Source organism: Quercus suber, unplaced genomic scaffold, assembly GCF_002906115.3.
Source record: "Quercus suber isolate HL8 unplaced genomic scaffold, Cork oak 2.0 scaffold_1090, whole genome shotgun sequence".
In the NCBI taxonomy this organism is placed as follows: Eukaryota; Viridiplantae; Streptophyta; class Magnoliopsida; order Fagales; family Fagaceae; genus Quercus; species Quercus suber.
Window position 1 is genome coordinate 91,601 of NW_027070495.1, and position 12,670 is coordinate 104,270.

Consider the following 12,670-nt stretch of genomic DNA (forward strand, 5'->3'; position numbering starts at 1 on the left):
TGTTGAAGGACATTTAAGGTTGATGACATGAAAGTGGAAGCAATTGGACTTGTTTGGCATACGAATTTAGTGAGCTTTACTTGGTGATTTTGCCGAAGGAACTTACAGGGTTTTCTCCTCATGCTTTAAAATTTACAGTCTACTATGTTTTCATATTTTTAATTTAACTTGAATAACATTGAAGCCAAGCAATTTTACAGTCTACTATGTTTTCTCCTCATGCCAGAATTTTAGGGTTTGTTTAATTTATTTATTTGTTGGTAAGTTGCACATGCCAAAGTTGTTTTAATATTCTTCATTTCTTTGAAAGCCAAGCAACATTGACATGTGTAAGGGCTTCTAAATTCAGTCCATATGCTGCTTAATGAACTTATTGGCTTTGATATTGGTTGATTGAGTTATGTATTATTATTATTATTGGTATACAGAATTGCCGGTTTATCCTTTTCCTTCATCTTTAGTTCTGATTTTCATTATACCTTTTTTTAATTGTTGACTTTAATTTGTAGGGGTAATTTCAATTCTATCTGACAATTCTGTGCTTATTTTAAAATTTTTTTCCCTATTCCAATATCAGGCAGCTAAGGAAAACTTTGAGTTGGCTCTAGAGAGTTTACTAATCATATTTTAATGTTGGGTTTATGCTTAGAGTTTTAGATTCTGTGATTTAGCTTCTGGTAACGTTTAATCTTAGTGTAATTTGTAGTTTGTGCTTGAATTTCTTCATTAGGGCCTTTTGGTTTGCTGATTTCCTTCTAGGGTTGGTTTAATTTTGTGATTTTCATTGAGTAATTGGGTCTAATTCTGCTTTTTGAATCTAACCTTAAGCAAAAAATTGTAATAATTCAGTAACATTTTTTTTTTGGGGTGTATAGAATAGCAACTTTTCATAATTATGGTTTTTTTTTTTTTTGGGTAAAAGTATTTGTTAACCATATGCTAGTGTTTTGTGAATTTATCTGGGTTAGACATTCATACAAATTATATGTTGGATATTTATATATTTATATATATATAAATGTTTCACAATCTGTCGTCATTATTCATTTTTGTGTTTGTTGGAAATGCAGGGCCTAAAACGGAGATGGAAGACACAAACACAGACCCAAACAAATCTGGTTCTTCCTCGCCAAGTGACTCTCCCTTAAGAACCGGACGTTGTCCCTTGCCAACGTTGCGGTCTCCTTCGCCATTTTCACGATCACCCTCACCATTGTCGCCTGGCAACTCACCTTCAGGATCACCATCACCTTTATGCCCACTAAACAATGAGTAAGTGTTTGAATTTATTGTTAATTATGTTTAATTTGTGAATTTGTGTAATTATGAATTTGTGCCTATTAATTAATGAGTATGTGTAATAATAAATTTGTGATAATTTGTTTTGATTCTAACTCCAAACTTCTGAATCAATTAGGAGTCCGAAATCCCCGGCGGTGGACTTAGAGGTAGAGGAACAAGAAGGGAGTCAAGGGAGTCCAAGGACAGAGGAAGAAAGAGAGCAAGAGCCTACAAATGAGGACTTGGATACAAGTAAAAAAAGAAAGACTACCTCGGATGTTTGGACTCATTTTACAAGGAAGAAAGTTGAAGGAAAAGTTAAAGCTCAGTGCCATCATTGTGGCAAACTTTACTTGGGTGATTCTAGCCAAGGTACAACTCATTTGCGTAATCATTTAGCAAGATGTCCACGGATGAAATTTAAAGATATACGACAACAAGTCTTAATTAAACAACAAAATAAGGTGGATGGAACTACGAGTTTAAATAATTACCAATTTGATCAAGCTAGAGTTAGGAATAAGCTTGCTCGTATGGTCATTTTACATGAATATCCCCTTTCAATGGTTGATCACATTGGGTTTAGAGAGTTTGTGACTGATCTTCAACCTATGTTTAAACTTGTCACAAGAAATACTTTGAAGAGTGACATTTTGAAAATCTATGATAATGAGAGGGAGAAAGCCTTGAAGATCACGGACAAGAATGGAAGTAGGATGGCAATTACAACTGATATGTGGACTTCAAGTAACAAAAAGAGAGGGTTTATGGTCATTACTGTTCATTTTATTGATCATACTTGGACTTTGCAAAGCCGGGTTTTAAGGTAATTTTTTTATCTATAAATTGAATGTTAAAGACTTTACATTTAGAATGTTTATTGAGTCATGTTAGATTGAATGTTTATTTAATTATGTTATAATTATTCCTATTATTGTTTTAGGTTTGTTTATGTTCCTTCTCCACACACGAAAGATGTCCTTGCTGAAGTCCTTGTTGATTGTTTTTTAGAGTGGAACATTGATAGGAAGTTGTCCACAATAACCGTAGATAATTGTAGTACTAATGATGCCATGATAAGACTTCTCTTGAATAAGCTTGATACTAGTTCTCTTATGTTGGGTGGGTCTATGTTGCATATGAGGTGTGCTGCACATATTTTGAATTTGATTGTTCAAGATGGGTTGTCTCTTATTGGTGATGGTATTGAAAGGATTCGTGATAGTGTGATTTATTGGACTGGATCACCAAAAAGAAGGCAAAAATTTGATGAAAATGCACGTCAATTGCGTGTTCAATGCACTAAAGAGTTAGTCTTAGATTGTAAAACTCGTTGGAATTCAACTTACTTAATGCTTTCTACTGCATTGATTTATAAAGATGTTTTCTCGCGTTTGGCTAAACGTGAAACATCTTATACTTGTTTGCCATATGATCATGATTGGGAGGTAGCCAAAGATATTTGTGGGAGGTTAGAGTTGTTTCATAGTGTGACAGAGTTTTTCTCTGGTCGTAAGTACCCCACAACTAATATGTATTTTGCTTTGGTGTGTGAGTTGAAAATTGCATTGAATGAATGGAGTTTGTCTTCAAGTGAGATGATAAGTACAATGGCAGAAAGCATGCTTGCTAAATTTAATTCTTATTGGGCTAATGTTAGTGTTGTTATGGCTGTTGCTGCTATCTTAGATCCAAGATATAAGATGAAGTTATTGGAGTTTTATTATCCTAACATTTATGGTGATAATTCTGATTTGGAGATTGAAAAAATTAAGAATCTTTGTTATGATTTGCTTGATGAGTATGGAGATGTGGATGAGTCTCCTGTAGGTAATGAAGGAAGTTCTCATATGCCTACAAGTACTTCAAATCAAGTGGCACAAATAAAATTTAGGTTGATTGGGTCAATGTCAAGGTTTGATGGGTTTGTGAACAATAGTACAAGTAGTTCAAAGAAACATGGGAGTGGTAGAATGGAATTTGATCATTTCATTGATGAGGGAGTGTTGAAGAGGAGTGAAGATTTTGATATTTTGGCATGGTGGAAAAGTAATGGTCTCAAGTATCCTACTTTGCAAAGGATTGCAAGAGATATTTTAGCTATTCCCGTCACAATTGTTGCTTCAGAAGCTGCCTTTAGCACTAGTGGGAGACTTTTAAGTCCACACCGTAGTAGGCTACATCCCAAGACTATAGAGGCAATGATGTGTGCTAGAATTGGTTATGGAGTGAAATCAACAGTTAGTAATTGTCTAATTTCTGTTTATAAAATCAAAGTGTGTTTTTATATTTGCTAGTTACAATTTGATGAAGTTTATTCCATTTTTTAATTCATTATTGTTGTAGGTTCTTCAACTATATCTGGAGATATTACATTTCAATCAATTCTTGATGATGGGGAGCCAAATGAAGATGATGGGAGTTGTGCCACAATTGATGGGAGTTGTATCACAATTATGAAGATTAAACTTTTTANGTCCTTTTTGCACTAGGTGAGAGTTCATCAACATCAATGACATGTTCCTTCCCTTTATTGTTTCCCCCTTTTATAGCTGCTCTCTTGAATTGAGACATTTTCGCCCTGTGTCATGTTTTATCAAAAAAGAGAAAACCAAACAAGGCACCAAACACTATTAGCATTGGGAAAGTTCCAAAACATGGGTAATAAGGGAAACCCTAAAAAAATAGGAATTTAGGTTCCAAGCATGAAAATGAGTGTGTGTGTGCCACAAACATCACAATGTGTACTCAAGATAAAGAAGATCTATACAAAACCACCAACAAGACAAAGCAATTTCAAACATGAGATTAGAGACAAGATCAAACAGGAGCTATACAAATATCTTGAAACCATACAAATCATGAGGAATAAGCAGTAACTGTGACCAAAACTGAGTAAGAGACAAATCCCATACCTTGTCTTAAGGATCGAATTAGAAATGATGGACAAAAATGGTGATGTATGCACAAACACGGTGAAAATGAAAGCATTTCAAATGACGAATATAATGAACAGTCACAATAGATCAAGGGAAAACTGAAATGGTTTTAAAAAGAACTTTAAAACGCAAAACACGCATTTTTCGTGTCTGGATCAAGTCGCCAGTCAGTCGCCAGGTAAGTCCTAAAACACATAGAAGTTAAGATTCTTGAAAAATTTTCCAAGTGTTTTTCACAATTGGAAGGTCTACCCGCGAGACAGTCGCCAGGGGAGCCGCAAAAATCTCTATGTACCTCTCGCGATTAGACCTTCCACTCGTGAACAAGTCGCCACACTAAGCCGTGAAAATCATAAAATCTCAAATTTTGAAAAATTTTCTAAGTATTTTTCGCGACTAAGACCTTGACTCGCTAGAGAGCAGCAAAAAATCTCGGAGTGATCTCGCGACTGGGGCATGCAACTGAACCAACCCACGACTAAGTCACCAAAACAGGGTAACACTGTTTTTTGAAATTTTTGACATTTTTGTAAAAAAAAAAAAAAAAAAAAAAAAAAAAAAGAAAACACACATTTAAACAAGTACAATCACACAAATGAATATGGCATCCATTGAACATAAACTTGTGTGTTGTGTGTGGGTATCAAAAATGAGATAGTCTTTAGACTAAAGTGAAGCTTCAATGATCAATTCAATCAAAGCATACACAACTAGCACTAGATAATGTAATCCATCTCAATTATAGAAATATGCATATATAACCTCCCACATAAACTTGAGTTCTTTTCTTTGAAGCTTTTCATTTGGCTCCATATACATCATATCATATGATCATTTTGAATCAAAACATCTCTTTGTGAGATCGATGCGTGAAATTTTAAATATTTCAAATTGTTGAGTTAGCCTTTGGCTTTTTGGGCATCATACATTTTATTTTGGTCGCTTTCCCTTTTTCCTAGTCAAATACTAGTATGTGTGACAGGTTTTTGCAGCTCAATATCTCTTTTCATTTGGAGATTTACATTATGTGAGCTCTTTAAGTAAAAACAACAAAATAAAGAGTGGAAAGATATATAGGCACAAGTCTATGCATGTCTCAAAATCAACAAAACCATTCACTAATTATTCATGACAAGATTGAAGATCTATTTACAACAATCACATAGATTTCAAGATTTCTCCCACATAGATATGAGTGCATATGAGGCAAGTTAAGCTCGTAGATGCACAAAGCCATTAGTATAAAGGTACAAGGCAAAACATGCTTTGAGACAACACTCAACAAAGTCAATCAAACTTTTTGGATTTTCTACTTTTTATGTGTTTTTGGATTTTTCACAAAAAAGTAAGAAAAGATTGATCAAGAAAAAATGTAAAAACATTTTAAAACAAAATCCAAAAACAGCATTGATAATAACCAGCAAGACAAGCAATTGCGCAAATCTCAGTACCCGACTTAATCACCAACTAGAAGAAGATTGTTGGCTGCAAAGTTCTTCACTTCATCAACAATGAAGATCAAGAAGCACTTGATTACAAAACCCTAAGGCGCAAAGATGCAGTAGCTTCATTTAGAAAGAATAAAGCATCAGTCACCTTTTGCATATGTTCTCCTTGTATTCTCTTATGTGACGACCTCTAAAATAAGCCTTATACAGGTCTAGGGTTGTGAGAAAAGAAACCCTACACAAATACATAAGCCTGGCCCAAAAATTATCTGAAAATTCTGATTTCTGTAACCTGGATAGATAGCTATTTGTCGAGTAGTTATCAAGCTATCTGTCTATAGGTGTCAAGCTATCTATCTAGCTTTAATGAACACCTTTTCTTCACTTGTTTCTTGGTCCAATCTTCATGGCTCTAATACTAGACTTGAACAACATATTTCTTGAAATATCAAACACATCTTAGATCTACCCAAATACAAGTAAAGTGCGTTTTGTCAAAAGATTAGCCAACTACATAAAATAATGACATATGTTCTTAATAAGTAAAACACATATGTCCTAAAAATATCCCCCTTTGACAATCCATGACAAAACCAAAATAAACAAATGAACATATGAGAGAAGTCATAAATCACTTAACTCATACTCACTTGTTGAATACAATAAAATCTATCCTAATACAAACTCTTGAAAAATTTTGCAAAAAGAGAATTTATGACAAGTAGACTTTGACAACCTGTATTTCTGAAACACTTTAAACAAATCAAGGCATCTTAGTGTGAAACAGAAATAATAAATTGCATACAAGTAATAAGAAACATGTGTATAGAGATAGAAAAGAAACAACACATGTAGAGGTAGGTGAAGAAAACATACATCATCACATATAAAGAAGATAAGTATAATGTATGTCAATAATGGTCACAAGATCCAAGGTACAAGAAGAAGGAGGTAAGTACTCCCCCTAACAAGATGAAACACATCTCCCTCTTACAAAGACATATATTTCTACCCCTAACATGTAGAATCTTAAAAAAAGAAACCACATATTCTTTACAATTTCTCCCCCTTTTTGTCATAATTGACAAAGGGTACAAGAAGCTAAAAAGCTTCACCTGAGAAACATAAAGATGATCAAAGGGCCACAAAGAAATCCATAAAAATGCATGAATGTAATGAAAAAAGATGCTATGGATGACAAAATAATAGAAACATGCAAAACACGTAAAAAACAATGCACGCAAGAAAATCTCAATCGATCGATCGAAAGGTGTCGAGAAGCTATCAAGAAGACCTCGATGGATCGAACAGCTATCGAGAAACTATTGAGGGTCCAGAAAGTTTCTCGATCGATCGATCGATCGACCTAGCTATCGAGAGGTGTCGAGATTGCGATAAAAATCAACTGAAGAGCTCGACAGATAAGCCAGGTGTCGAGAGGTGTCGAGATTGCTTAAAAACAGTTTTTCAAGACAGGAAAAACATAGACATGAATGCAATCAAGCATGCAACTCAACCAATGATCCAATCAACATATTAAACTCTCAAAATCATCTCTCAATGATAATTTTAAGCACATGGATCCCAAAAAAACACACACACACATACTAAATAGGTCTAACCAATTTTATACTTCAAAAACAAGTCAAGACTGTTTAGTGAGCATACATTAACACATGTAAAACTTCGTGATGGCCAAATCACATTGTACCTGCACATGTATCAAAAGTAGTGAAGAATATTACATGTTGTGTGTGAAAAACATCGCAAGATTGTATAAGTGTATACATGTTATGATGATTTAAGATATGAGAAAATCACTTTAACCTACACACAATTATAACTATTTGATAGGGACTATTACCTTCGAGGTACATCCTATAACTCCCACATCTCCTAGAATACACGCTTGCAATCATATTTAAAAGCATTTTTGATCTTTTTGCTTTTTATTTTTCTTTGCATATTTTTCTTTTATTTAGCATATCATGCATGGGCATATAAGAGAAAGAAAAGAAATATCCAATGATATTTGACATTCCAATTTTGCTATGCTGAAGCACACAAATGTCATTGACATCACACTTTTGTTATGCCGAAGCATACAAATGTCTTTCGTGATTGGCGGGCAACGGTGGTGAGATAGTTATTTATACCTTTCTCTTAGAATTTTCTAGTCCTACCTGTCAAAAAGAGTGATATGAGTGTTAAGTACAAGAGATCAATTAACCTTACTCATCACAAATAAGAGCCACAAAGCTCACTTGCTTAGTTGTGCATAAAGATATTCATATATGCTACAAAAGATACAAAGTTTAGAAAAATTTGTTTCAATGGCCATCCAAGGTACACAAGTACCAATGTACACAAACACACACTGTTTTGTATTTTTTTTTTCCTTTTTTTTTTATTTATTTTGAAAACAAAACAAAATAAAAACTAAACAACCAAAAAAAAAACAGACAAACAACATGAAAGCAGAAAGAATGATGCATACGCATGAAGGCATGATTCCAAAAGCAGATAAGAAATCAAGTAAAGAGAGTCCTACTTTAGAGAGAAAGAATTAAAGTAGAGGACAAACGAAAAAGACAATTAAGTTTTAGGTTCCTTTCTCACCCACACAGCACGAGTCTTTGGCCGTGAAGATGAAAAGACACGTGTCCTAGTATGTCTACTAAAGGACATAGAAGAATTAGAATTCTCCTGAAATTGAGTTAAAAAGCTCAAAACTTTTAATAACTCCCCAAACAAAAGTGTAGGTCCTTGAGAGGAAACCTGTCACCGTTTGGACAATTGCTTTTGAGGATACAATCTAAAGCAATTAGGACGAATGTGTCCAACAACACCACAATAGTGACAAACATGAGGTCTAACAAAAGATTTAGAATTAGCCAAAATAGTTTTGGATTTCATACCTTTATCACCTTTCTCAGATTGGGGCACAAAGATAGTCTTTGATCCAAAAATCGTGGAAAAGGAGGAGCTAGAGGAAACAGCATATCCTAAACCAGTCTTATCAGAAATAGGATTTTAAGCACTTAATATCTCATCAAGTTTTGCACTAAACATCCTCTCTATTTGAGTTCTAGCTTAACTAAGCTCAATCTCAAGATTATTGACCTTCTCTTCTAATGAGGTGTTCTCCACAACAAGAGTCTCAACTAACCTTGTAGTCTCATCTAGTTTGACTAATAAATCAACTTTTTCAGTTTTTACCTCATTAAGCTCTTTTCCACAAAGATGAGAAGTCTTTTCAGATTTTATGAATTTAGTGCATAGCTTACCGTAGGCTTCTTAAAGAGTCAACTTCTTAGGTACTTCATCATTAGAAGAATCCTCACTGTCACTAGTACTCTCCACAATCACCTCATCGGTTGAGGCAGCAAAAGCCATAACGTGACGACATTCATCCATATACTCATTAGAAGAGTCATTCTCAGTATCACTCCAAGTAACAACCAACCCTTTATCTTTTGACTTCTCGATCTTTTCCTTCATAAGGTAATTTGGACACTCTACCCTCATATGACCAAAACCTTTGCACTCATGGCATTGGATGAAAGGTTTCTCATTCTTGCCCTTCCTTGAGGATTTAGATTTCCTGGAGGTTTGCCCTTATCCCTTTTCCTAAACTGAAGAAGCTTAATAATCTCATCAGTTCCCTACAAGCTCAGTCAAAGGAATTTGATCAATGTCCTTTGCTTCTTCAATTGTAATGATCTTGGCATGGAATCTTTCAGGTAAAGACTTAAGGATTTTCCTAACAATTTTGGATTCTGCTATAAATTCTCCAAGGTTGAAAGCAGAATTCACAATATCCTTGAGTTTAGCATAGAACTCATCAAAGGTCTCATCCTTCTCCATCCTTATTTCTTCAAAACTGCTAGTGAGTCTTTGAAGCTTCATAGTCTTTACTGCCTTGGTACCTTCATAGGTGGTCTCAAGAATGGTTCATGCTTCCTTGGCAACTTCCGTGGATGATATTTTCTTGAATTCCTCATTGGTCACCCCACAAAACAAAGCATTCAAAGCCCTACTATTGAAATTTGCCACTATGACTGTTGCATCATCCCAATCCACTAGCGCTTCCTTTGGCTTAATCTAGCGAACTTCAACAGCTTGCCATACCTATTCACCTAGAGCCTGCAAAAAAACTTTCATAAGAACTTTTCAGTACGCATAATTAATTTCATCAAATAAAGGAGGAATCAAAAAAGATTGTCCACGATCCATGACAGCGGGGGTCAATGATCACACTTAGGAAATTAATCCAATCAGAGTGTACTCGCTCTGATATCACTTGTTGGGAAATTTAGACCCCGATTGATAAAATTAACAAGTTTTAAACCCAAGTTATCTTTGGATTTGACAGAATTTAGACCCCTTAAACACACAGATTGCGTAGCCTAGATTAATTAGCCAAGTTGTTACTTAGTCAAATTAAGCAATTCTAGGTTAAAACAATCCAAACAATCATATCAAGAATATAAAGCAGCGGAAAATAAATAACACAAGATATGATCACCCAGGAAACCACACGGTAAAAACCTGGGGAGGATTTGACCCACCGATCCTCAAGGCATAACAGAATTCACTATGAAAGAATTGAAGTTCTTACAGAAGGACTACAAGCTCCCCGCTCGACTTCCTAATGCTACCCACCAGTAAAACTTCCTGACACGACCACGCGCAGGCTCCGAATCCACGGACTACTTCTTTCTTGAATTCTTCAATCAGCTACAAGCTCCCCGCTTGCTTTTCTTTTAATCTCCAATGGTAGCAACCTTGTTGATCATCAAGATGTTGAAATAATCTCTACCTTAAAAACCCTAAGTTTATGTGAAGGAAAACTCCTCAAGGATCTCACAAGAGATTCACATAAACCGCAAATATGAGCAACAAAGACTTAGAGAGGTTTGGGTACAAAACCCTAAAAATAAAAGGAGGCACAAGAGGCACTCTAATCTCTCTCACAGAAGTCCCAAAAACGTTCTAGGGTTTTCCTTATATATAGAAGTGTTTTACTTGAACCCCAAGACGTTTAAATAGAGTTTGGGCTGAACTGGAACTCTGCAGAAAAATAAATCTGTACGTGGTTCGATCGATCAAGTCTAATTTTCGATCGATCGAGACTTACAGATTTAGTCCAATAAATCTGCACTCACTCGATTCCAGTTTTACAAATAAACATACTTTGAGCAAGCCTAAACAAGACTAAACAACCTGTTTTGATCATGGTTTGCCAACAATACAAATTAGAGTTCTAAATACATAAATTCCTAAATCTTTAGAACCTAACAGGATTTTTTTTTTTCTTCTTATACTTCAGCTCCCCCTAACTTGAAATCCTAGGTCCGCCCCTGGTTGACCTAGTTGTTACCAACACGTATGAAACTCTTACTCTTCTACAACCATTCCTCTTCCTCAACTAAACATGCAAAATCAAATTTTTATATATGTGTTTGTGTGTGTGTGTCAAATTTGCATTATTTCAATGACTTTTAGGAATTGTAATGATGAAACTAGATTCACCACTGATTTTTACATATTTCTTATCTCCCACATCAATGATTTCTCTCTTTAATTCTTGATTTCTCTCTAACCTTATTCTTTGATATATTTTCATGTTCACAGATCAAATATTTCTTCATTTTATTTTCATGTTTTCAGCTCATATATTTCTTTCTATGTAACTAGAATTTCAGGTTGAACAGTTATTTTGTGGCCAAAGGTTGATTATTCTTTTCTATGAGCTTCAAAATGGTTGTCATTATTTTGAGGTTAGCTCACATATTTCTTCAATGTATATATTCATGTTCTCAGCTCATGTATTTCTTTCTATGTATTTAGAATTTCAGGTTGAATGGGATTTTTTTTTTTTTTTTTTTTTTTGTATGGCATTCTTTTAGTTTTTTTATTATTATTATTAATTTTTTTTATATGTTTTTCTTATTGGGTTTGGAAAGGTTCCTATGATGCCCCATTAATCTAAGTTTAGGAGGGTTGAGATGAGAAGCAAGATTCAAAAAAAGATTACTCTAAATTAGGACAAAATGGGCAAATGCCCTTTTCTCCCAAACTAAGTGGCTTTTGCCCCCTTTTTCAAACTAATTAGGGAAATGCCCCTCTTTTGTAACTCGATTTGTGATAAATCGAGTTTTAAAAAAAAAAATCTAGAGCCCTATAGCAGCGTTTTTAAGGAGCCTATAGTGACATTTTAAGGACCTATAGTGGCGTTTTGTAACTCGACCTCCATGAAATCGAGTTATAGGCAATTTTTTTTTATTTTTTTTCCTATAACTCGATTTCATGGAGGTCGAATTACAAAACTCCACTATAGGTCCTTAAAACATCTCTATAGGCTCCTTAAAAACGCTGCTATAGGGCTTAAATCAATTTATCTTAAATCGAGTTTCAAAAAATGAGCATTTCCCTAATTAGTTTGGGAAATGGGATAAAATGCTGCTTAATTTGGGAGAAAATGACATTTGCCCATTTTGGACCTCTAAATTACCATAAAAACATGTTTATTTGTTTAGATGACAGATGCAAATAAGTTGCCTCTAATTCAGATGCAAATAAGGCACATGCAAACACATATTGTCATTGATTTTTTGTAATGATTTGCACGTATAGATTTTTATTTTTTATTTTGTCACTACAAGAAATTGGTACTATTGCATCGAGTGCAAAAACCGCCGCTATATGTCGCATATTGCAATGTTTTTTAGGACCGCTGCTGTACATAGGGTCTATTGTGGCATTTTATTGGACCGCCGCAGTAGCTCTAGTCTTTTGCGACGTCCTACAGCAGTGGGACATAGAACCGCTGCAATATACATGTTTTAGCGGCATTAGACATAGCTATAGCAGCACTCTATAAACTTGCCGTAATAAATATACCCTTTTGCAGCATGCTATAATGGCGGTTTAAGTAACCGTCGTGATAGACCTATTAATTACCCAAAAGGCCAATCCCCCCCCCCCCATTTTTTTTTC

At 34.7% G+C, this 12,670-nt stretch overlaps 1 protein-coding gene across 1 annotated transcript; it reads left to right on the plus strand.

Moving 5' to 3' along the window:
• Nucleotides 1-1,084: 1,084 nt before the first annotated feature.
• On the plus strand, nt 1,085-8,705 carry LOC136065707 (zinc finger BED domain-containing protein RICESLEEPER 2-like). Its single transcript, XM_065769239.1, has 5 exons — nt 1,085-1,272; nt 1,418-2,107; nt 2,225-3,525; nt 3,628-3,726; nt 8,605-8,705. Exons 1-5 carry the CDS (start codon nt 1,085-1,087, stop codon nt 8,703-8,705), a joined length of 2,379 nt encoding a protein of 792 aa, XP_065625311.1.
• The last annotated feature ends 3,965 nt before the right edge of the window (nt 8,706-12,670 follow it).

Coding starts and splice junctions, on each gene's coding strand:
- LOC136065707 (XM_065769239.1), top strand. CDS start 1,085: ATGGAAGACACAAACACAGACCCAAACAAATCTGGTTCTTCCTCGCCA. Junction 2,108..2,224: donor TTGCAAAGCCGGGTTTTAAG/GTAATTTTTTTA, acceptor TTATTGTTTTAG/GTTTGTTTATGTTCCTTCTC. Junction 3,727..8,604: donor TGCCACAATTGATGGGAGTT/GTATCACAATTA, acceptor CACCTTTCTCAG/ATTGGGGCACAAAGATAGTC.